The 26,535-nt window shown below is 33.9% G+C and overlaps 1 protein-coding gene across 3 annotated transcripts in view; it reads right to left on the reverse strand.

Moving 5' to 3' along the window:
• Positions 1-480: 480 nt before the first annotated feature.
• Positions 481-26,535, reverse strand: part of ATG4C (autophagy related 4C cysteine peptidase) — a 69,636-nt gene continuing 43,581 nt past the window's right edge. For all 3 annotated transcript variants that reach the window (XM_015240203.3, XM_031684358.2, XM_006205392.4), the window contains 5 exons: positions 24,418-24,554; positions 20,022-20,100; positions 19,285-19,361; positions 14,513-14,632; positions 481-1,619 (listed from right to left, as the gene is read on the reverse strand). In XM_015240203.3, coding sequence (XP_015095689.1) covers positions 1,452-1,619; positions 14,513-14,632; positions 19,285-19,361; positions 20,022-20,100; positions 24,418-24,554 — 581 coding nt within the window. In that variant the 3' untranslated portion in view covers positions 481-1,451. The remainder of the gene's footprint in view (positions 1,620-14,512; positions 14,633-19,284; positions 19,362-20,021; positions 20,101-24,417; positions 24,555-26,535) is intronic.

The following is a 26,535-nucleotide window of genomic DNA, read 5'->3' on the forward strand; positions in this document are numbered from 1 at the left end:
TAAAATCAGGCACACTACTGGCTTCTTGTTCCTGTGCTGCTTTGGCATTCTAGGAAAATCAGTACTGGGCTTAATTTGTCCAGATTCTATCTAGGGTAAAGGAAAATTTTAGATTTCTGACCATTTTTTCAATTCAGTAAACCATCCTCACTGAGAAATGCCAAACCTGATTTCTCTCATCAGGTACACCACAGCAATCTGCCCACCCTCTGTTTCAGTTTTGCATGCAACTCTAAACTTAACAAATAGGCTTTCTGATGGGGAAAAAAAAAAATCAATGGCTTTAAATGATACACAATTTTATGTCTTTATAAGTCACCTTTCCACATTGAAACATGGAAGCTTCATAAAATAAGTTAATATTTTGCTTTCAGAGCAATAATATTATTTGCCTTCATTATAAATAAGCAGAATTCATTTAAGATAATGATTTTTCAAATGAAAGGATTAAAATAATCCCATTAAAACTAAAACAAAGGCATTTTATGTTCTTATATCTTTATTAAAGTACTTATTTTATAATCTTGGTTCAATAATAACTCTTATACTTTTATATCACAAATTTGCCTTTAATACACTTAAGGCAGATTCACCTTATAGATGGCCTCAGCTTCTAAACACATTACACTGATTTATACAAATAGCAAAAATCACATAGAGGCGTATCTATTGATATCTTTCTTGGTACTTATCTTTAGATTTAAAAACTGCATAATGAGTAGAGTTTCCATAAAATTTCATTTTTGAGATAGGAAATATAATTTTGCTTTTATCTGTCTGATTGGTTATTATTAATAACATAATTTTTAAATTTGTGGGGAAAACCAATATTTTATATTCACTCCTCAGAGAAGACTCCATGGTGAGCAAAATGAGGAGCCATTATAAAATCATATTGCTAAGTATTACCTTAACTCAAAATTCTGCTTATATAATTGATTCATATCACAGCTAAAAATTACTATTTAATATATCAAGATATATCCAAAAGCATCCTTTGGTTTGGTTGCATTAATATTGAGCAGCTTAGGCAGTGTTGAAGATTCATTCTCTGGTCTTCTGGTCATTAGTATAAACTTAAGCTTTTGAAACTATATGGTGATCCCAATTTGAGGGCCAACATCACAAAACCTTTAAGAGGACAGTGGACTCAAGTAGAAGAATTTGAGGACTGGAAGACTTGCAGTTAAGGTAGAGTTATCATTAGTATATCTCAGGGAAACAGGAATGCAGCCAGAATCACTTGATATTTATTAGAAATCAAGATTCACTAAGTCATTTCTCTTTCAGAAAAATATCTTTAAAACTTGTATATTTTCAAATGTTCTTTTTTTAAAGAACATATAAAATTGAGATATTTGTGAAAATAAACCAGTTTCAAGTAGACTTGTTTCTCTTCGTATTTCCTCCTTCAAAGGATTTCTTCTCATCAAGCACAAATGTGCTAGTCTTTAAAGCAAGACAAACTCTTCTGTACTAAATCGTTTTAATCTTTCCTTTTCATCCTCTGAGAAAAGGTCTTCTTCATTGGTTGTAGTAGATGTAAAATCATAGTCTCTGGAATGACCATTTACAAAAGTAAATAAGGGATATTTCTCCTTAGAAGAAATTTTCAGCATCTGTAACAGAAAGTACAGAAGAATCCCTTATTGGAGGCAATAGTGCACAGCAGGTCTATATAATGAAACCTAATGTTTTAGCCCTGAATCTCTCTTGTTAGCTTCTCTCATTTACTTCTATCCAGTGCTACTGCTTCACTGCTCTGGCTAAAAAAAAACAAAAGTTATCAGCACTGGATAGTTTATTTATAACTAAATACCTGCTTCCCCATTAAGATTAGATCATCAAAATTAAGCATATTAGCATTCCTATCCAAAACTCCCCAAAGTAAAGTCTTCTGGTCACATTAGTCTGAAGGCTTACTAATGAGTTAAGATTTATCTTCTTTTGGTGGTAATACACAATGAAACAAAATGTTATCACTGATTATAGTAAAAATATGGTGGAAGATTGGTGCCATAACAGAAAAAAAAAATTTAACTAAGTCAGAAGATCCATTCTAATCTCCGTTCTACAAACCTACTTTGATGCACCCTTGGACAAATCGCTCTAACCTATAAAACTGGGCAGAAGATATCCAATCTCCTTACCTCAGAGAAATGCTAAAATGACCAAAAGAAATAAGTTATTTTTTAAATTTAAGTTTAGTCTTTTCAAAGATTCCTGTATTTGAAAAAAATATTTCTGGAATAATCTAGTCAACATGAAAAACAGTGGTCTTATACACAGTAATAATCCACACTTTACATATTACCTTCTAAAGGTACATTACATAATTTGGAAGTAAAATAAGTAATACCTGGAATTTTGTGGGAACACTGACAACCTTTATATAACCTCTGTCAATCTGGGGTTTATTGACAAGCCAACAATCCATTCTAAACCACTTAAATCTTTCTGTTAAAGTCTATTAAAACATGAAAATGATTTTCATTTAAAAGTGAATAAAAATTCTGAATGATGTTTTTCTAGAAATTAATGTTTCTATAGGTAACCAGGACTTTTAAGGATTCTGAAAAGTTAATGTGAGTTACAAAGAGTGTTGAAAAAAGTATCAACAGTACTGAAACATCAATAATCATGATCAATTAAATACAATGTTTTTAAAGGATAACGTATAGAGTAAAAACTAAATTCTCCCAAATGTCGATATTCAACTGAAGGACCATCAGATTCTTATATATACATTTATAGATTCTCTTGAAACATGGCTAAGATAAAAATGTAGCCCTAGGATACAGACACAATGTTAAGTTAAAAATATTCCAATGAGACAATTAATATGAAATACATTTCCTAATTGAATAGAAATGAACCATTTAAAAATAATCAAGTACTTAAAAAAACTAGATGTGATGAAAATCTGATCCTAGAATTCACATTGTGTTTCTAATTTTTATACTTCTGAAATTTATTTTACTTACATTCTATAAAAAAAAAAAAGGGAGACAGATGGGCAAAAACATGAAATGATAAATAAGAGAAGAGGGGGCTGGCATCTCATCACTCATCTTTCACCTCCAGCCAGTGGCTGAAATACAGTCCAAAACTGTTACTGTTTTATATTAATTTAATTATTATCACTGTAAAAGTCCAGTATCTAATGGGCAGGTATCACTGTATCGTTTTCAACTCAACATAGCAGAGCTAACATTATCATCTCTTCAATCTTTCTTTCAAACTCAAGAAATAAGACATTTAGGTTTATTACTTGTTCATCAACTAAGATCCAAATCTGTGCCCCAAGGCAAAATGTTAGAAAGAAACTCTCAATCCTTTAATTGTAAAATGCACCTACTTTTTGCAAACCCACCTGCAGTGTAAGGCCTCCTTATGCATATTTATTGATTCAGGCTTTGAGAATTACCATTTCCTTACTTTTCTAAGTTTACTTTAGATATTTTTAAAGATTGTGAGATGAAAAATATATTAAAGGTTTACTCAACTGAGTTGAAAAGTTATGTCCACACAAACACTTGCACACAAATGTTTTTGGCAGCTTTAGTCATAACTGTGAAAACTTGGAAACAACAAAGATTTTCTTTGTAGGTGAATGGATAAGCTGTGGTAAGCCAGACAAGAGACAATTGCTCAGCAGTAAGCAAAATGAGCTATTAAGTCATGAACAAACATGGAGGAAACTTAAGTGCTTATTACCAAGTGAAAGAAGCCAATCTGAAAAGGCTACATACTGTATGATCCCACATACACACACACACACACACACACACACAATCACATACACAATTGAGGTGGGTAATGTGATAACCTATCATCACATAACTATGATATGACAGGGAAGAAGTAAATTTAGGACAAATAAGAATGGAAATACCAAAGGAGACTTAAGTTATCTAGCTCATTCTTATTTTATAAATGGGAAAACTGAGATCCAAAGAATTTAAATTGCTTTCCCAAGATGACACAACAATATCACCAACAACAAAGGGAGAGAAATTGATAATGAATCATTGGGCTGCTGACTTACCAACATGCCTTTAAATGCTTTTTATAGCTCTAAGCATCATATCAAGAAATTTTCACGTTTTAAAGAAAAAGCACTGATCTGAACTTCTATTAGAAGTGAAAAGTTTCGTTTTTAATACTACAAAACAGGACACACCATCAAAACCTTTTAAAGCCCCTCCGCAATGGGTAATATAAAAATCTACATTTAAAAAATTCCAAATTAAGTTAAACTATATGACTTGGGGTATTATATCAATTGAGATACTACACAAAATAAAGATATTAAAAGTTATTTAATAACTTGGGGAAATATTTATTATATAATATCAAAAGGAAAAACAGAATACAGCATGATATATAAAATTTAATCTCAGTTTTGTTAACATAATTTTAAACATGTACTTTTAAAAGACTAGAAGGAAATACAACAAAATATTAACGGTTGTCTCTGAATGAAAGACTTGGTGATTTTTTTTCACTTCTATGTTCTAAATTTTCCAACGTACTTTTTGTACAGTTAGGAGAAAACCGATTTTTTTTTAATTTAAGACAGTTGAATTTACTATTTCATAGTTCCTTTTCAAAAGGAGTTTCCATAGTTTCCTCAACAATAACTTTGGAGGAAGTTATTGGGGGCAAGTCCTCTGTTCTGTTTTACTAAGATACCTAAAGACAAACTGAAGCAGATTTATTATCTAAAAGGCAAATCATGTCTTTTCAAGAGGTCAAATATTTTATATCATTTTTCCTATGTGCTAAGTAAACAGTTTTCAGAATTTACAAAGGAAAAATCTGGAGGGCAGAAATGAAGCAATTTCTTCCATCATAAAAGCTGGCAATTGTGAGTAGAAACAGAAGGAGAACCAGGAGATGGACGCTTCTCCCCAGCTACAACTGTTCCCACTACCTCTGCCACCACACACGTCCAATCAGGCCCCACGCTCAGCAGCCTACACACCTGTGTGGTCTCTACTGCCCACAGTGGAGCTACATGTGTAGGGGTTACGTTCTAAAGTCAGCCCTTAATGTGAAAATCAAATATAGACAAAATCAATACAGTCAAAATTACCTACAAAAAGCCTTTCATTGCTTAAAAGGTGTTATGCCTAGTTCTGTGTATACAACCCTGTTCAGTAACCTGTATAAATTGTACAATACAGTATAGTATATAGCAATGTACATTATATAATAAAGAGTACACATGGACAAATATTCTTGTTTTTTTATTACAGTTCATGTCACTGAACTGAAGTAAGTTAAATGTGTACGTGATGCTGACTCCACTCTCGCTCCTCATTACTCAATCTTAAATCCCTGTAACTGAACTTTTAGCCCTTATTATATTACTGAAAATATTCTTCTAGTCCTCAAGTAAAAAGGCCTTTTATTAGTTTCTATTCTCTTTATATTTCTACAGCAATCAGCATTGCTGATACTCACTTTCCTCGATTTCTATAATACTTTGCTTTTCTCCTTGTATTTTCTGAATTATTTTTTCTTTACCTCTTTCTTTGAGCCCACTTCTTCCTGCATTCCGAAGCGCAGATATTAATCAATTATGGATCCTTTACCTTCTCTGTATATTCTAAATCCTCTCTCTTAAAAATATTAGCCACTCTCAGTTTCAACCATTTGTCTGTTAGGCTTTCTTGTCATTCATGTTTTATGGATAAGGTAACTGAAATGTTGAGTGGCTAGGGGACCTGTACAAGGCCACACAGCTAGTAACTGACAGAGCCAAGACACAGGCTTAAGCAGTCTGGTTCCATTATACCTTCATACTATACCACCCCTAACAGTAAGTGGAGACGTTGCACTATCAACTCAAACTGATCCTTCCAAAATAAAATGATCATTTCTCCCTCCCCAAATTAGCTCCCTTCCAGACTTCTCTATTACTATCATTGGTAACATCATTTATATAAGTTAGGAATGTTTTTGTTGCCAAGTAAGAAAAATAAAATAAAAAACAACCATTAGCAATGGCTCTCAGTAATGGGAATTGTTTTTTCACACAACATAAAGTCTGACGTGGCTAGCTTTGGTTAACTGATGATGATCAGTTTCTGTAAATCCCTTGGCCTTCCCCTCATGATCAAATGGACTGCTGAGTCTCCTCCAGGTGTTGAATCGGCATTCAAGGCAGCGGCAGGTGAATTTAAGCGGAGTGGCAGCACTGCATCCATAGCCTACTTCATCAGAGAGCAAAAGCCTCCCAGAAACTTCCAGCACACAGTCACTTATATTTCACTGGCCAAACTGTATTTAAATACAAGGCACACTAAGAAAAATTAGTATTTGGGTGGGCACATTGTCACCTCAAACAAAATCAGGATTCTCTTGACAAAAAAGGAGAGATGGATATTAAACAGGTAACCAGTGGTATTTACACACCGTTCAGAGAGGAGTGCTATGATCAAAAATAAAACAGGGTAATGCAGTGAGGAAGGACTGAAAGGCTTTCATAGGTTCTATAGTCAGAAAAGGCCAAGCTGAGAGCTGAATGACAATAGGGAGTCAGACATAAATGTTCTGGGAGAAGAGCGCACCAGGCAGAAAACCCAGCGAGCATAAAGGCGTGGGACGCCAGCACACTTAGCATGTCCAAGACAGAAAGGAAGCCAGTGTGGTTAAGGGTAGAAGAAAAGAGGAAAGTGGAACACAAGAGCCAGATTGCACAGGCCCTTCTTAGTCACATGAACAAGCGATTTGGCCTCACTGTTCCCTTAAACATTCCAGCATGAACATCCCATAACATTCTACCTTGCTGTTTCTGCTCACGATGTTTCTATCACCCAGCTGCCCTTCATACTTCCATTCAGATTGTACAAACTGTCAGACCTTAAAATTCCAGCCCGAGTTCCACTGACAAGTATCTCAGTCCACAATGATTACACGTTTCTCCAAAGTCCTATAGATTTGTTAAGTATGGTGTAAGTATTACAAACATGGACTATGGACCTTAGACAGTTGCAGTTCAAAACTTGGCTGATACTTACAAACTATGTGACGCTGGGCAAGTTACTTAACCAGACTGCCTCATTTTCCTAAGCTATAAAGTGTCAGTATCGATAGTATCTACCTCACAGCTGTTATGAGGATTATATCAGCTAATATATGTAAAGTACTGAGATCACCTGGCATCTATCATGTTTGCTGTTGTCATTATTATATTAGACTTCAGGTATTTATTTAATATTAGGTCATTAAATACATTCTTTTATAGTCATTTGTCTTTAATATCCATTTCATATCTTCCCAACTAAATAAGTCCCTGAAGATGTTAAAAGAAATCAAGAGCTCCTATCATTAAATCTCAGAAGTAAAAAAGACCTATGAAGGAAAAATATCCCTCAATTTCACATGGAGAATATAGAACTAGAAGGAGGGGAAATATAATCATGAACAAAAATCTGAAACACTGAAGTGTTTACAAAAAGACATTTACCAAAATAGCAATGGGTATGGGAAATCGTGTACCACTGGAGGAAAGGGGAAAGTTTGTGCTAGAAGAGGAAGCAAACTTATTTTCTGACTCTGAGACTAAGAAATAAAAGTTACATGGAGGCTGATTTCAAGTCAATATAAGAAAAACTTTTTTTTTTAAATAAAGCTCTGTCCAAAAACTGAAACTGAAGAGACTTCTAAGGAAAATAATCAGTTCGCCATTACCTGAAATAAAGATCAGATAGTCAACTGTCCGGACCGTGGATTGAAGCATAAGAAGGAGACTGCACAGAACAGGACTTACGAGCACAGACTCTCAAGTTAAAAGGTCTGAGGTCTGAACTACCACTTCTTAGTTGGGAACCTTTGTGAAATGACTGAACCTCTCTCAGTATAAGATTCCTCATCTGTACAATGGAGGTAACAATGCCTATCTCAGAAGGTTTGTGTAGATTAAATAAAATAATGTATATAAAGTGCTTATTTAGCACAGTATCTGATATAGGGGTAAGGACTCAACAAATATTAGCTTTGCATTGAATTTAAGCTCTAAGATATGTTGGATTTCTAGGATTCAGTGGCTTTAATATAAGTTTGTTCCATAGCTAGAGGACAACTGGCCATGTGCAAACATTTTTTCCTGTATTGATTAAACGATTAATTACCTAAGACATTTTTATTCGACATATTCTGGCTTCAAACAGTAGCATTATTATATGGTGGTAAGTTTATCATTGAATAGGAGTATTTCATTTGATAATAATCATTAGGCTGAGAACAAGTGAAAAGGAAAGGAGGAAAAGGAGGTTATGAGAGAAGATAAAATAATCTACATCAGACAGTAGAGCAGATACAATATGAGTTCAGTGGTTGGGAAGGAGATGTGTTGGCAGGATACCTATGAGAGGTGAGCAAGCTCACCCATGCTCTTAGAGAACTTGGAGAGGAATAGTATATAAAGGTGCAGAAACAGGGATGAGACACAAAACTGAAAACAACGAAACTGATTAAAAGCTTATATATAAGCCTCATTTCCCAGGTCCCTCCTCACAAGCAATACCCCATTTTGCTCCTCACTGGCCATCCACAGACAAAAATATCAAGATTTATTCATTAGAAAAATCAAATACAGATAGGGACTCTAATATGCCAGGCACAGTGATGACTCAAAAAGCTGAGGGAATAAGTGACAGTCTAAAATACTAAACTGTAAGGCCCTCAGCATCCTTCACACTTCCCGCTCCTGGAGTGCCAGCAGGCAGGGTACACTGCACAGAGATGGTAGAACTTTGAAAAAATAAAACGACTCTAGAGGAAAGATTACAGCTTAGTAACATTTAGGGGTCTCCTAGTAAAAAGGAAGGCTCATCACCCAATCACCCTGGTACAAAAGTCACCAGCTACGAAGCCATACTCAAACACACAGAACTTCCACTAGCTCTTTAGTGCCCCGCTCTTAAGTACAAACAGACACAGACAATCACCAGTCATTTGGGGGGAAGCATCAAACGGAAAACTGGAAGATTAAAACAAAAAACAGAAACAAAACAAAAGATAAAAAGGATCCCTAAGGAACATAAAAAGCAAAAGAAATGAAAGAAAATTTCAAAATTATTATTTTCCTTGGGGAGAACAGGAATACCTCCATAAAAAAAAGAAAGAAAGAAAGAATGCTATGAAAAATGATAAAAACATAAGTAACTCCTAGAAATGTAAATATCACATTTGAAATTTGAGAACAATAGAAGAGTTAGAAGCTAGAGTGGAGAATCTATCCTAATGCAAAAAGATAAAGACATGGAAAATATGAGGAAAAAATACACATAAATTAGAGAAGCAATTCAGATGATCCAACAACTGTATAATAAGAATTCCAGAAAGAAAGAATGAAGAAAACAAAAGAGAGGACATACTTTTTTAATTTTAAGAAAATTTCTCAGAATGGAAGGAAACAGGACAATCAAGGAAAAAGAATGCAAACCAGACACATAATGAAGTTTCATAATACTAGGTATAAATAATAATAGCTATCAAGTTATATAGTACCTACTATAAACTCAGCACTAATCTCGTAATCCTTTAGTCTTCATAATGATGCTGCAGAGAGAGGCAGCTCTTATTATTTTCATTCCATGAGAAAACTGATGTACAGAGAGGTTAAGCAGTGTGGCCAAGGATACACAGCAATGGGATGAAGGAGTAAAGATTCAAACCCGAAAACTTTCAAAGAGAAAAATGTTTACATTCAGAAGGAAAGAATTCAGAATGACATTAAACTTCTCAACAGCAACACTAAATGCTAGAAGGGAGCAGAGCAATGTCTTTGAAGTTGGGGGGCATTATTTTCAACACAGACTTCTACACTGTTAAATTACCAATAAACTAAAAGATAAAGATGGTCAGACATGCAAGAATTCAAAAACTTTATCATCTATGCATCCTTTACTTAGGAAGGTACTAGAAACTATGCTTCAGCAAAACAAGGGAATAAACTAAGCAGAGATTCAGATGACAGGGGATCCGATTCAGAAAAGTAGCATGAGGAAGTTCCAAATGGACGATTCTGCATCAGGTCTAGGAACAGTGAAGACTGAAGCAAACAGAAAACTGAGACAGCAATGTCTCCAGAAAAGGAAGGAAAGAAGAAAAAAGACAGATTTTCTTACATTTATATTCATGAAAAATTTGCTGCTCAGTATCTGACAACGAAAATGGTGGTGAAAATTTAGAAAAATATCAGTAGGTACAAAGAAAACTAAGGAAATTAAAAGGGGAGAGGTAGTATTAACTCCAACAAAATAAAGGTTCGAGGGAAAAGAAATGTAAGCATAGCACACTATGGGACAAGTGAACAACACTATGGAGGTATATTAACGTAAACGCTGAATAGTGATTTACCCAAACTCTGCAGGAGGACGCTGAGAAATGGGGTGAACGGGTATGAGAAGAGAGCTAAATCCTCAAATATGATAAGATCGAACTAATAAATAATGGAAATAATATCTAAAACAGACAAATTCAAGAAATGGCAGAATAAGTATAAAAATCTTAAGCATTAGAAATGTCGGGGTAAAAACCTAAAGAAACAGTTAAGAGTGACTATGTCTGAGGAGGCACTCTGGTCTGAGGAGTAACACAGCAAAGGATTCCTGTTTTTCAGCATAAGACTTTTACTGCAATTTTACTTTTTAAGATATGTGTATGTATTACTTTGATAAGAATGAAGATTAATTTTTGGCTCCAACATATTTGAGTTATGTCATAATAGACTATTAGAAAGGAAGATAAAGCACACAGCAATTCAAGGTAAATATAATAGAAGAAATAGGTGAAAGTATCCTGGATTTGCTACATTAATTCAATCACCGTGCTCCTTGCTAATTTATAAGTAAGACAAACTTAGACAGTCTCTTTAATTCATTCCTTCATTCAACAAATATTTATTGAAGTCCTACAATGTGACAGGCAGTTCTAGGCACTGGAGACACAATAATATACAAAACCAACAAACATCCCTGCATTTATCGAGATTACATTCCAGTGGAGTAGAAATATGACAAATGTATTAAATGAGCATAATGTGTTTATATATGATACAGCATGTATATACACATACTTGTGTGTGTGTACTTACATGAATGTGCTAAGGAGAAAAATAAAACAAGGAAAGAGAGAAATAACAAATATATAAAGGGTGGCCAGGGAATCCCTAAAGGTGACATTTGAGCAAAAGCCTGAAAGAAGTGAGGAAGGGAACCATGAGCGTATCTGTGAGAAGAGAATTGCAGGAACAGGAAAAAAACAGAATCCTTGAAACAGAAGGGCATTTCCAAGAGGCTACTGTAGGTTGTCTGGTGTTTTGATGTTGAGTATACATGCAACCCAGTGTTCTTGGCAGCACTATTTACAACTGCCGAGATATGGAAGCAACCTAAGTGTCCGTCAATAGATGAATGGATAAAGAAGATGTGGTACATGGAATACTACCCAGCCATAAATAAGAATAAAGTTTTGCCATCTGCCGTAACATGGATAGACTTGGAGGGCATTATGCTAACAGAAGTAGGTCAGACAGAGAAAGACAAATACTGTACATCACTTATACATGGAATCTAAAAAGTAACAAACTAGTGAATAGAACAAAAAAAGGAGCAGATTCACAGATACAGAGAACAAACTAGTGGTTACCAGTGGGGAGAGGGATGAGGGAGGGGCAGTAGAGGTGTAGGGGATTAGAAGGTACAAATTATTAGGTATAAAATGAGCTACAAGGATAAATTGTACAACATGGAGAATGTAACCAACATTTTATAACCATAAATGGAGTATAACCTTTACAGTTGTGAATCACTACATTGTATACTTGTAATTTACATAATATACATCAACTATAGTTCAATTTTTTAAAAATTTAGATTAAAAAATATAGCATATTATAAAGTGTACTACTATTCAGCAGTTTAAATGAATAAGTTAAATCAACATGAATAGCTAAAATCTCTAAGCCACTAGCAAATGAAAAAAGCAAGCTGCAGAAGGATATAAACACTTTTACATAAATATATAATTAATGAAAAGTTCAAGAACTTACAAAACAGTATGTGTTGTTTATGGGTATATCTCTAGGGATTCTGATACAGGCAGTCAGAAGATAGAAAGCCTGCCCTATATGTATCCAAGGCACCTAACAAATTGTACTATTTGCCATTCTCTAGATAAGCTCTATTTTTTTTCTTTTCCAATACCTTTCCTCTTGGTATTTCCTCTGCTTGAACAAGTACCCACCCACCTCCCTGAGCCAACAGAAATTAAGCCTGCACTTTAGGGCCAATATTAAATACCACCATCACAATAAAAAACTTCGACTTGGATATGATATCTCTCTCATTTTAACACCCTTCCTTCCCCTATAAATTTATTTCTATTTCTCTATGGATGCTTATCACATTCAATGTAATACATGTTTATCTGTTTTATTCTACCTCCTGAACTATAAACGCTACTTGAGAGCAAAAGCAAGGATTATGGCTTGGTCATTTCATTCTTTCAACATGATAGTTATTCAGATATTTGCTGGATTGAGCTCTGCTATACACTGAATTAATTAAACAATTTTTATTAACATTTAAAAAATCATATAGTATAAGCATTGGAATATCCATTCATATAGCACTACAAATTAAACATGAGAATCTAGACTACCTGGCCTCATTTACAAAATGAGAAAACTGAAAATCTATCCTACGTAAAAACAAATAATTTAAGATGTTTTAATTTTTTTTTAAAAGTAACAGTTTAACTACAAATGCCAATTTCAGTTTTTAAGAAGGAAAGCCGCTTAACTTACAATCTTCCAAACAAAAGTAAATGATCAAATTATTAACTGACAAAGTGAGTTTTTGATCCTGCTACAAAAACCTATTAACTTAAGAACAGTACAATTAAAGCAAAGGTAATTGACTCTGGCAAAATTCTCAGTACTTCCAAATGATATTTCAGTATGGTTTCTCTTTGCTTTAATATTTCATATTACTTGAATGCATCAAGAGCAATAATTCCTAACTATCTTTCCAGTGTAAAAGCTATAACTATAAAAACCACAAAAACTGTATTTTTAATCAGAAAATATCAACATGTAACTGACTTGTGAACTTTTTCAATTTGGTAGTAATAATTTGGCTTGTTTCTATTCAGAAACAGAAGTAGACTATTTTATTGTTCTAAACACACTTACTTTAACCCAGGTAGAAAATAAACAAATAGAAACAGAAATGGGACTTTTTAATGGAAAATGTTCATCAACATCAATCTGTATCACAATATCATCTGTGTTTGTGTATTTTAGCACACACATGATATTTAATAAAGACAGAGAATTGTCAAACTAAAATACACAAACGTATATACTAATTTCAAGTAATAAAAGAGGAGGAAAATGAAGCATACATATTTTCTTATGTTCGCTTGGACTTTCAGGCTGAAGAGGAGAGTGAAAAGACGACAACTGTGAGAAATGAGGAATAAGGAAAGGTTCTCACATATCTCATTTTCTCCTCTCCTCATTCATTTTTCTGTCACGTTCCTATTAAATTTCCTCTTTTACATGGCAGGTCAAGTAAACTAAACTTAGCTTATATGAAACTTTATATTTAACTTTTTCATTCTATTTTTACATTGTAAAAAGAAAATTTCAACCCACTATGTCCATTTTCCTGAATAAAATTAATTGGAAGTAAAGCAGTAATAAGGTATACTATTATATCTGAGCTTGTTGAAAATTCCCCAAAATGATTCTAGTATTGGTTTTACTTACTATAAAGGGATAACCTATAACTATTCATACTAATAAAGAGAGTTATTCAATTATGCTTACTTCCTAAATAAGTAATCTTTTTTATTTTCTAAAGTACTAAATATAGACAGACCTTAACGCCCTCTAAATGTTTTAGCAGTACTCAAGGACCAGAAAAATGCAGAAGTTTAAAGGTAATAAGAGAAGTTAAATAAACCTATTTCAAAGATCCTATAAGTAGAACAGATCAGATTAAACAAGCTTATTGGAAGGTAACAACACAGCTCATTGTTAAAGCAGTTCTGAGAAATCCAAAAATACCATTTCTCTTTAAAAAAATCAAAGAAGCACTTGGACTAACAAGAAATAATGCGCAATTTGGCTTGATCAAATACTTCATTAATTTTTTTCTACCCCCTAAGGTATTGCCCTTTTAAAATTCTCTTCAAATAAAATATAACCTAATTGCTTGCACATGGCTAAAGTTTGCAAAGATTTTTACTTCAACAGTGCCACCTAGTGGAGCGGTCAATACTTTCAACTGGTCAGTAGGTTAAGGTTTCATTAGCCTCAGGAATCCCCAAATAGTTGTATTTTCTGGTTCACAATATCCCTAATAATATTAACATTCAAGGGGAAATTTTTAAAGTATCATAATTTATACATTTTTGTCTTCTGATAGGCTATCTCGATTAAGAATTAGGTCATTTATAAATATTATTATAATATTTAAAATAAAAGTACCTTAGTGATTTCTTCAGAAGCTCGTTTGAAGTCCTGAACATTTCGACAGTAAAATCCTATCGTACAGCTAGGATCCATTTTTCGAAATGACATCTTTTTGGGAGAAGGGCAGTGGAATGTCTGTAATTTTTAAAGATCTTTAGGATTAATTTAGTTTTATTCGATGGACTTAAGTATATACAAAAACATTACTTCATTCAAAATTTGCTATCTAGCTTTTCTCCAAACTATACACATGCTTTCAACTGGTGTTTCAGTCTATCCTATGCAGATGATACTTTCCAATCTCCAAAGTTGTAAAACATGAGAACCAACATTGTGTATAATCAATTCACCAAATCTCCACCTTACGCAACATCAGTGCCATTCTGCAAAAGAAAGCAAATGTGTCAAAGGTGGTGTGCATTTCTAAGACTTGCAGAAGGGAGGAAAAAATGCATCTCTGAAAAAGAAATGAATATGCTAATACAGGTTTAGAAGTTAGAATAGAATGTCAAGTTAGCCATTTCTATAAAAGTGCAGTTAAGTCTGGTTAAAGTTTTTAACATTTATAAACCTTTTCATAAGAATATCAAGACTTTGTAAACAAATACACAAGTTCATGAAAATGTTCCACAAGGATACAAAAAGAGGTCAACTTGAGAGTTTAAGCAATTGACACAATTAGTGCATAATGCGTATTTTCCCAACCAACTCTTCTACTGTGCTTTACCTCCAGTTCTTGTTTAGTCCCATACAGGATACAGGTGAAAACTATTCTATGGTCCTTGCCCTCCTCCTTACCAGTCCTCCTGTTCCTTAGTTCACTTTTCTCAAGCGGTCACAGTGCCAAAGATAAACGGGCTGGGGAGGCTGCTCTAGACCCTCCGCTCTTGCTAATACGCTGTGACTATTAGCAGAGTCTGGGATCTTTATAGAGAATGCAAAAGTAGGAAAAGGGCAGAATATAAAGCTAATAATTCTAATCTTTTTTTTCATCATCACTACATTCTAGTACTTTATTTACAAAAAAATTTTTTTAACTGTTGGACTGCTCAGATACCCATCCTTAATAAAAACTCACAGATGCTACTGTCATTTTTTGTATGTATAAAAAAAAGATGTTTATGTAAAAAAAAGGAGGGCCATAAATATATATATTCATATGTGTTCATATTTGCATAAGGATATACAAAAATTAACAAGTTTAGAGGAGAGGGAGAAAACTGAGCAGATGGGGAATTCTTCATTGTATATTTTGTATTTTTGAATTAAAGAACAAGATCAAGAAATAATCTAGGCTGAATCTGAACTCATGAACTTAAAATTTCCCTACAGTTAATGCCTAAGACTAAGGGATTTCAACTTGAAACTATGAAAATGCAGAAAAATGTAGGCATTCATATTCATATTCATGGTAAATCAATCAAAATCGCTCTTTTCTCACCTCCTACATGCTAGTGATCCAACTAATATCCCATATTATCATCAGAGGATATATAAAATGAATACATTCAAGCTGCTTTCTTTCCCTTACATATAACTCAGTCACATATAAATTCAAATCCAACATCATGCTAGTAAACACAGACCAAACAAATGTGCTTTCAAAATTATGACTTTTATGAAATGCTTAGTTAACACTTACTTTATAGTGAGATCTAGGTCATATTTGCAAAAAAGAAAAAATTATTCTATGTACAAGTTATCTAAAAAATGTAATTTGTCCAATCCTTTCAAAGCTAATAATAAGGAATGTTTATTTAGTTTTTGCTACTTGGGGATAAGGAAGGGGGGGTCAAAGTTTGTACGATCCAATAGACTCACCTACCTGGGTGCCCTAAATCATATTAAAGCACTGATTAAAGTATTTATGTAAGAACCATTAAGACTAAACCAGAATAGGCTATTGCTGTTTCACTGTGTTGCTTCAATCATCATAGATAATAATGACAAACACTAAATAGTTAATCATGGTTGTTTTGGAACCTGCAAAGAACTTTTTAAATTATTCATAAAAACACAGATATAAATCTTTGATGACTCAAAACTGAAACTGCTATTGGGTGTCACTACATGAGTACTAGGACTCACACTGCAGGAGAGGCATTTTACACCATTTAAGTTATATTCTTTTGTTCACCTAAGAAGACTCCAGAATCAAACCACCATCAATCTATAATTCAGAATTATTTCTGTGTACTGTAGGATATGTTAGACTTTAAAATATTTTTCCAAGTGGCATTACACAGCTATGTTCACTTTGTGATAATTCTCTGAGCTATGCACTTAGATTTCTAATTTAAAAATTCTGATGATTGGTAAAAATAGCAGTGTCTACTTCACAGAAAACACATTTTAGCAAGTATTCACTAGATACACTTCTGTGACAATGAAATTTCTAAAAAATGGGCCACAATGACTCAATTCCCATTTATTTCATTTTTTAATACATTATTTGTTCGCTGCCTCAACAAATTTAGTTATTAGGCACCTACTAAATGCTAGGCACTGCTCTAGGCTTATTATCTGGAATAGTGGATTCTATTACCTAAACATACAAAGAACACTAAAACAAATACTTTAAGTGTAGGTGTGCTTTCTTGGTGATTTAGATAAAGCTTCCTAAGATAATTAACCAGAGAATACACTCCTACTAAAAACCACCTCCCACTAACTGCAGTGCACATGTGTAATTCATAAAGGGTACATCTTTCACTGATGAATTCACTCATCTATCTAATCACATCACATCATTCTAATAGCTTTAATGCCACTATCCTCTGAATTACCAGGATAGATTAAAATAGTCACCACTGTATGAACCTCCTAAAACCTAAAACTTAGAACTGGGGGCCCAGGAATCAGAAGAGACTAACATAGCTGTTAATAAGGCTTTTCTTAGCTTATTAATAGAATATTGATATTAAGTTAATACAATATTACCTTAAAAATGTAACAGCATCAGTATTTGTAAAGAGTTAGAATCAGTCATTCTGAAAGTATATCATACATAAACAAAGCAACAGTCTCTGGTTTAAGAAATCTTAACTTATTAAATATATATATATATATATATATATATATACACACACACTTACATACTTGCATATACACACACACATACATTTTAAATATGTATAAGAAAATGTATATCCACTAGTCCTCTCATCCCAACAACTGAAACTCTGCTCTGTCCTAACCACTGGCAATGGGAACCCACAGCTCAATATACCCCAACTGCTAAAGCCCATCTTAAACCACTTTCTTTGTATCCCAATAAATAAGAATAAATGCTTCTGTGCATTTAAGAAGTTACCTAATTTCACCAAAGTTTGCTTTACAAAGTCTCTTAAAATCAATTCTTCTTTTCCACTCTCACTACACCCCACTTCAAGCTTTTACTGACTCACTGGTGAAGTGTTGCAAGGTCTTCCAACAATGAGCTGCAACATTCCTAACATCGATCAGGTAGACATAACCAGGATATTCACTGACCTGGCATCTTTGTAGCATCTCTCAAAATAGCAGATGAATAGTCTCTATTAGCCAAAATAATCAACACTAATAATCTTTTAATTTGCCTGTTTTAGACAATACTAGAACACTATGGACAAATTTCCATCTGAATCTCAAGTATCTACTTTTTTAAGCAGTCAATTGGACACACATACATTGGAAATAAACTTAGACATAGAAATCAGTGAAACAAGACCACAATGCAGCAGGAAGAGAGTTACAGTGTGGTTTGCACAGCACAATTCTGCAGTGCCTCCCACATTATCAATGTCAACTAGAAATAGTCATTAAGGTTTAAATGCAAGATACTATAAGGGAAGAAAGTAGAAAGCAAAGCTAATCTCTGGCCTCAAGATGCTTGTACTTCAGTTGAGGTAATAATCTACAAACATGCTAGGCTGTTTTATAGTACATTCTAAATTATACATCCTTTAGAACCAGCCTTTAATCTTGCAGTTTATCCATTTTCATGATTCACCTCTTAAATACTTTTTAGGTATTAATATTAGCTAGCAAGCTATTACTAAAACAAAGGACTGAATCACATTTCCAACTTGTCAAGCTCTTGAGAATTAGTGATCCATGCCACTCAAGTGATTAAAATTATTTTAAAAGTCTGTAGAAGCATCAACCGGGAAAACAAGGACACAAATCATGTAATAACCACTTGTTTCACTGGTACACTCTCAAAATTTTCTGAATTAAAATACTGCATCAGGAAATGATTAACATAAAGGAAAAGAAGAGTTTAAGAAGTCAAAGCTAAAACAAATATTAGAAACACAACTAAAGCTCATGAAAACTTAACTAGAGGCTAACACTTAATTACTATATTTAAAGCAAGATAATTTAGCAGATAATCTCCTTCAATCACTTTGTCATTCTAACCCAGCTCCATCATCTTCTTTATTTTTCTTTCTTCCCCCTTTCTTCTTTTTTTTAAACACGCCTAATATTTTAAATTCTTCAGTACTGTTCAGCTGTGTATGTACAAAATTACTTGGAGGCTTGATCATTTATTTCAGTGGGGCTAGGGTATCTTAACAGGTTAGAGACAAAGATAAATGAAGAAGAAAGTGTATTATAAATTAAAATTCAGCAACAAATTATTTAACCTTTGACCACTGCATGGGTTATGGTTTTATAAATTAGTAGAGTATTTATTATTAACTTGTAAATGAAATACCATAAAAGCATGGCTGCCGAGCACATCTCTAAACAATTAGTTTGCTTCAAATGGTAAGAAAACAGTACCAGCTCTTTATCCACAATACCTCAAGAGGGAAATCCTTTATGCTGACATCTACAAAAGATTGGCAGTAATGAGGATCCATGTAAATCAAACTGTCATCTACAAGGACAAAACAGAAGACAAGTAATTCAAAAAACACCTTATTATTACACTGCTTACAATCCAATTTCTATGTAGAATAGATGAAAAAAATCTGGGAGTAACAGCTTGCCAGACTGATATTCATTGACTGAAACATAGGTTTGCACAGAACAGATTAACTTTTGCATAATCAAATATGCTTGTATAAGCAGAATTTTTATAAAGTGATGAGACTGTCATTTAATTTTTAGTGATAAAATTACTTCCACAAACACACAATTATATTCTACAGTTTGCATATGAAAAATGTATCGCACTACTTTATCCTGACAGGAAGAACATATTGCTTGTCATTTTATCATCAACTAGCACCACTAAAACTGGTAAAAAGTAAATATGTAAACAGCAACTGCCAGAATGTGGCAGCAATGTCTTCTGAAGTTTAGTAAAGCCAATAAATTATGCCTTGTTTATGCAATAACAGAAATTAAACATACATTTTTACAGAATCCAATTATGTTGTGGACCAAATGACAAATGAGTGGCTATGGTAGGACTGATGAATTTATAAGGTACTCATTTTGCTCTGTTAATCATCCTGTTTCTAGATGATCCTATATTAAATTTCCGACTTTTAAAAGAAAACAGTGAAGAAATATATTTTACTAAGTCACTAACCTTGAAATCCGGCAAAGTAATATGACTGTTTAGGCTTGCCACCAATAATACCTACGCAATATTCAAGGCTTAAAATACCCTGCCAAAAGAAATTAATTCAGATTTAGAGCCAAGAGACAAATGGTAATTATTCAAAACAACCAATTTTGTATTACTAATAGTAGCAGTTCCCAAATTTTTCACCACCGGTTTTATTTTTATTACATTTGCCCCCATGTTCTGAAATTCTTTTGTCTACCAAACTATCTTCCATTTTCTTTAAATCACTCAACATTAACACGACTAAATTAAATCTTCTGATTAGCATGTCACTCAACAACATTAAACAACTACTGTGTGCCAGATACAGAGGTAAACAATGTAATTACAGAAAGCCAATAAAATTCCTGCCAAAGATAAAATATTTGGCCTTTCAGTTGGCTAGTACAGCCTTGCTGGGGTCAACGTAATATTTTCATAAGGCTTTTTTAAATGCTAGAAATAATTATTAGACATTGTTACTGTTTTCATTGAACCCTGAGTCTTAGAATCCCAAACTAAAAACCATTTTTAATCAATGGCATTCACCTGACAAAATTTTTATGCAACTTCATTTGGAATAAATATAAAGACTAACAAAAACAATTTAATCCAAGAAAAATAATCATTATTATTGTATTTAAAGCCAATTTATTTTAGCAATCATAAAATATCAGTGATAACCTCAGTAAATCATTTATTATTTCCCTCAGCATCTATTCTAAGCAGAATTATATTTAAGCTGGACCAAACAATTTAATACTTTTTTTAAAAACATATCCATGGAGTGGAGTCAATTAAAAACATGCTCAGTGGAAACAATTATTATCCTGTCAGTAGTTCTTGCATTAATTTTAGCACATATTATGTTAGAAAACACTAATAATGATAAAGTATATGTTATAAAACCCCAAAAGTATCAAACAACAGTTAAGCTTTCCTTCTCTTAAATGAGAGGATGTTTCAAAATCTAGAACATATAAAAATAAAGAACATATGAACAAATGCTTTTTTTTCCTTTAGCAAGTAAACAAACCAGAGTTTTATTTAAACTTAATTACTTTCTTAAAAATAATGTGGTTACTGAAAAAACACACACAGGAAATAAATCAAGAAGAAAAAATTCCCCCAAACCCCAAAACTCATGAGTTCATTGTTACTAACATTTAGGGGAATACCTTCTTGACATCTGTCTATAGTACATATACTCAGATATAGATTTACAAATACAATTTTATATATATGGCATCATACAACATATGCTGTTGCAAATGTTGTCACTTGTTACCTCATAAACATCTTTTCCTGCCAATAAATATAGATCTACATTATCATACTTAATGGCTGTAAAATACTCTTTTATGAAAATAACAAAATATGCTTTACAGTCTCCATTACAAATATTTAAGTTATTTCCAGGTTCTCACTACTATAAATAACCCTCTAATAGAACAATCTTGTATATTTTCAGTCTTGTGAAAACACCATAGAGGTTTTTTTGGAAAGGAGAACTGCAACTGAAAAAAAAACAAAAAACTAAATAAAACAGAAGGCATATTAAGTTAAAATTTTAGAGCTAAGAGAAAAAATAAAGATAAAATTATAGCAAAAACCTTGATAATAATAATAATTATTCTATTGTTACCATTCCATTAACAGTTCTATTGTTCTATCGCCTTCTCCCTAAATGAAAATCCCTAACACAATTACAGTGCCTTACTTTAATCTGAGAAAACCTGATCAGCTAAAATACAATGTTTCTGATGTAGAGACCCATGAGGAAGTGAAAGTTCTAAGTTCCTCACAGCCAAGAAGAAAAAAAAGAAAAAAGTACATGGCAAGAATCATCACTGACCCTCCTCAGAAAAATAATGATTTCAGGGAACGGAAGAAAGACTTTGGTTCCTGACATCTATATTTCCTTTGCAACAGAATAGAGCAGATTTAGCAATAAACACTTAGAAGCAGATTAAGAGCTAAAATGCCATTACACATAAGAAGCTATATCTTTGGAAACTTGAAACAGTTTTCAGTTCCTAAAAAAGCTCTTTCACAGTTATCTAGTGGTGAGAATTGATTGAGCTGTATCCATGAAGCAATAAATAAGACTGAAGTAATCAGTCAAAAAGGAAAGTCCTAATTTGTCTTGCTGAAGAAAGAGAATATATTGGATTTTCCTCATTCCAGGCCCCCTTTAAAAAAAAATAATAAATAAATGAATAAACTTCCTGTGCAAAGGGCTGATAAAGCACCACACCAGATTTCTTTCTCCTTACAGCATGTAGCAGAGGATGGTACCATCTCTGAAATACTGTGGAATTACCTTGATTAATAAATTTAAAAAAAAAAAGAACTGAATGGTGAAACTTAGAGAATATTATGTACAATCTGCTGACAAAGAAGGAAGAGGAAGAAGAATGGGGAGAGAGGTGGGAGGGGAGGGGCTGGGATGGTGATGGAGGTGGAAGGGAACGAGGTAGGGAGACAGGAGAAGGAGGAGAAGAAAAGTAAATGGAAATGGAAGAGGAAATAGAGGAAGATTATTCTTCTTTCAGGGCTACCAGAGACACTATTTTTTCACTTCTAAATGAATAACTCTTTACATGCTCGCATTTTGGCTTTCGACCCAACCCTCTGACCAAGCATAGCACCTAACATAAAACCACTTTACTCAGCCATTTCAGACATTGTTCATGATAATGGAAAATTTTAAATGTCTCCATAGTCAATACTCTAAAAGTGGGCTACAGCATAAATTAGATTATTAGAAGCTCAAAGAAATGTTACATTTTATAAAGTCCATATTTTAGGGGAAAATATGAGAAACAATGAAAGTTCTGGTCGCTGTCGCCAGTTTGCTATTTAAACTTGAATATATCACTTAATTTCTGTTATTTCTGTTTTATAAAGACAATCCAGTTCCCAGCTATTGTGAGGGCAAAATGAGATAAATCTGTATTGAAAGTGTTACACAAATATGGAGTTGAATTTTGTTGAGCAACTCCTATATGCTAGGTACTAAGGCTCACCTTAACAGTTAGCAGTAGTTTGTTTCACTATAATTCAGATTCCAACGAATCACTCAAGAGCATTAAGCAGTCCTGCCATTGATAACTACTATCAATACCACTAAATAGCAAAGCCCTCACCAGATGAAACATGCCTCAAAGTCGTCTGCAGCTCATTTCACCAGGAATAGGGGTTTGGCAAAAGAGTCAGTCCCAAGCTTCTGATCTCAGCATGGTAGTAGAGAAGGCAGAGGGAATCCGTGATTAGGTTACAACCAACAGACACATGACAACATGCCAGAAGTCTCAGAACCCTCAGTGGGGTCACTAGATGAAATGGTTCATAACTTCTCACCTTCCACTAATAAGTCTATAAAAGAGTCGAAATTTAGAAATCAAAACCCCACTTTTACCTAGGGAATTCCTATGTCATTGGTATAGTACTGATATTTATTAGTACCAAGTATGCCTGTAAAATCTTAGTAACTATTAGGAAAAGCCAATATATCAGCTGGAAGACTTCCATATACCACATATTGAAAATAACTGCTCTAGATTTTTAGAATCATTACAATCTGGAGTGAGGATATATGTTCTACCTACATACATAGGGACCACAATATAGGATTAATGCTTCACATGAGGAACAAACCTAGACTTTATTTCAAGATTTACTATATGCTGTAACACTCCATTCAAAGAGAAATTCCGTCTCTGGACTTGATTTGATTAAAACTATGAAAATAATACAAATATTACACTCTTAACCAGAAACGAAGTGTTTCAAATGTAAAAGTTTTTTGACAACAAGATTACATAATTACACAGGTTTTGTTCTAAAATAGAACAGATTTTTTAACTGGTTAATATGAAAAAAATAAAGTTGGAACTTCCCCTCATACTATCTTCATCATTTCTGTCTATAAACAAGTATTCTACCTACTTATGACCCTTATGGCAGCAGAGGAAACAAAATAGGAGACAATGCAGCAGAAATAAAAAACTCATTTCACTTCAATAATTACCTAGACATAGTTTAATGAGGGTTTTATGAATTAACAAAGGTACATACTTTTATAAATCACAAATAAGGATAACGGGAACTGTAGACATATTACAGATTGTGATTATAGCTGCACTGTATCCCCCGATTAGCTGCAAAGATTAAAAGGCTTTTTATTTTGTCATAGAACATCTTACTCTTCAAATCACATCTGATCTTATAATACTGAAATTTAAAATCTCTAATGTCAAACTTTACAGTCTACAACTATAAAATCATCACTATCCACTTAATAGAAAAAAGACTGCAAACTGTTTTTCGTATTACCTGGCATTGCCTTAAAATTTTTTTAGCTCTGATTTCATACCTTTACAAACTCTAAGTAGTCGGCATTGGTCCTTTCTCCACCAAGTCTAACAGGAACTAGAATAATAACAGCTTTGTCATCTGTATTATCAGAGGCCAGGGAAGCACACTGTTTATCAATTACATCAGAACTGTAAACTGAGAAAAACACAATGAATATGTATTAAATTTTACAAAAATTGTTTTCAGAAGCATCTGTACCCTAATCTCCCCACCCCTCCACCGCCACTGGCCAGTCATCTTATTTCTGACATCACTAACAAGGTCTCAATGAGCAAAAAAAAATACTTACCTCATTTATGCATTCAATAGCTACCATATGCATTCCATATGCATATGCATTCAAGTAGCTACCAAATGGCACTGGGGCTTCAACAGTGAGCAAAACAGAGAAAAATCCCTTCCCTCAAAGAGCACACCCTCTAACACAGGGAAATAGACAATAAATAAGTAAAATATAAGCTATGTCTGATGGCGATGGATGCTTTGAAGAAAAAAAGGGAGAAAGATGGACAGGAAATGTTGAGAAGGGGGCAATTTAAAATAAGATAGTAAGGAAGTCAAGACTTAAAGTAAGAAACCAAGAAATGCAGATACCTGGCGGAAGAGCATTCTAGACAGAAAGATCAGCAAGTGCAAATGCCTTAAGGCAGAAACAGAGCCAGCTTGTTCCAGGAACAAGAGGCCAGTGCCTCTGCAGGAAGTGAGCAAGGGGCACAGTGGTGGGAAATGAGGTTAGGAGATAAAGATACAGATTGGGAGAGAATGAAGACACACTGTGGGAGCTCTTAAAGGCCACTGTAAAGACTTCAGTTTTAACTTTGAGATAGGAAGCCAATGAAGAGATTTTCAGGACTCTACACTTTACCTGTCTGGTTTCTGTGTTCAGAATAGACTGCAGAGGGCAAAAGTTTAAGCACAGAGAAGTTAGAAAGCCACTGCAGGAATCCAGCAAGAGATAATGGTAGCCTGAACAAAGGCAGTAATTGTCAAGATAGGGAACGGTCATGGGAAGATCATGCGGAGGTGATGAAAAGTGGTAAGTTGAAGATGAAGAACTCCCTAATACATTAAACACAAGATGTGAGAGAAAAAAAGGAGTCATGGATGATTTGAGTGGTTTTGGTATAAGCAAACAGTAAGTGACCTGCCATTTACAAAAACAAAGAGTGTAGGAAGGGAAAATATAGAAAGGAGGATTGGGAATTCAGTTTCAGACATGCTAAGTCTGAGATATCGATCAGACATGCAAGCAGGGAAGACAAGTAGACAGTTAAGGACAAAAGCCTGTATTTGGCGACAGGTCCAGGATGGACCTATCAATTTGGGATTTGGCAATATACAGATGGGACTGTAAAGCCATGAGATGGGTAAATCCAAATGTGTGTACACAGAAAAAGAGATGAGATCTAAAGACTGAGCACAACACACCAACAACTTCAGAGATCAGGAAAATGAGGAAGAACCAGCAAAGGAGGCTATGAAGGAGTGGACTCACGGTGGAAGGAAAACCTGAAGCATGATGTTCTGGAAACTTAAGTATACAAAACGTTAAAAGGAGGAGGAAGCAGTGAACAGCGTCAAATGCTGCAGACAGACTGTGTGATGTAAAGGCTGAGAAGTGACCCACGGGATTTAGCAAGATTAGGTTACTGACAAGAGCAGTTTTGGCAGAGTGATGAGCGTGACAACCTAAGGGAGTAATTCAAGAGAAAATGGGTGGATTTGGTGGAAGCAAATATAGACAAAACTTTATTTTGTCTTGTTCAACAAAAAAGCTTTATTCAAAACTTACTTTACACCCACAGTCCCTGTCAGCAAACTCTTTTACTATTCCAGTTAGCTGATAAATTCTACCACTTCTGTCCCAGTTCTTCCCTTTAAATTCCAAATTTAGATGATGAGCTATCAAATTCTCCTGTTCACCAGCTTCCCTACCTCCCACAGTCAGTCTAAAACAAAGCTACAAAATTGCCACAATAGTTTTTTCCATGTTTCAATTCTATCATCTTACTTTTGCCAAACTACTCAGTAATAGCCTCTAATTATAAACCTCTAAATTCTCTCATTTTTCCAAGGTAGCACACTCATGACCATTCCTATCTCTGACTTTTCTGAA

The sequence above is a fragment of the Vicugna pacos genome, chromosome 13 (genome assembly GCF_048564905.1).
Source record: "Vicugna pacos chromosome 13, VicPac4, whole genome shotgun sequence".
Lineage (NCBI taxonomy): Eukaryota > Metazoa > Chordata > Mammalia > Artiodactyla > Camelidae > Vicugna > Vicugna pacos.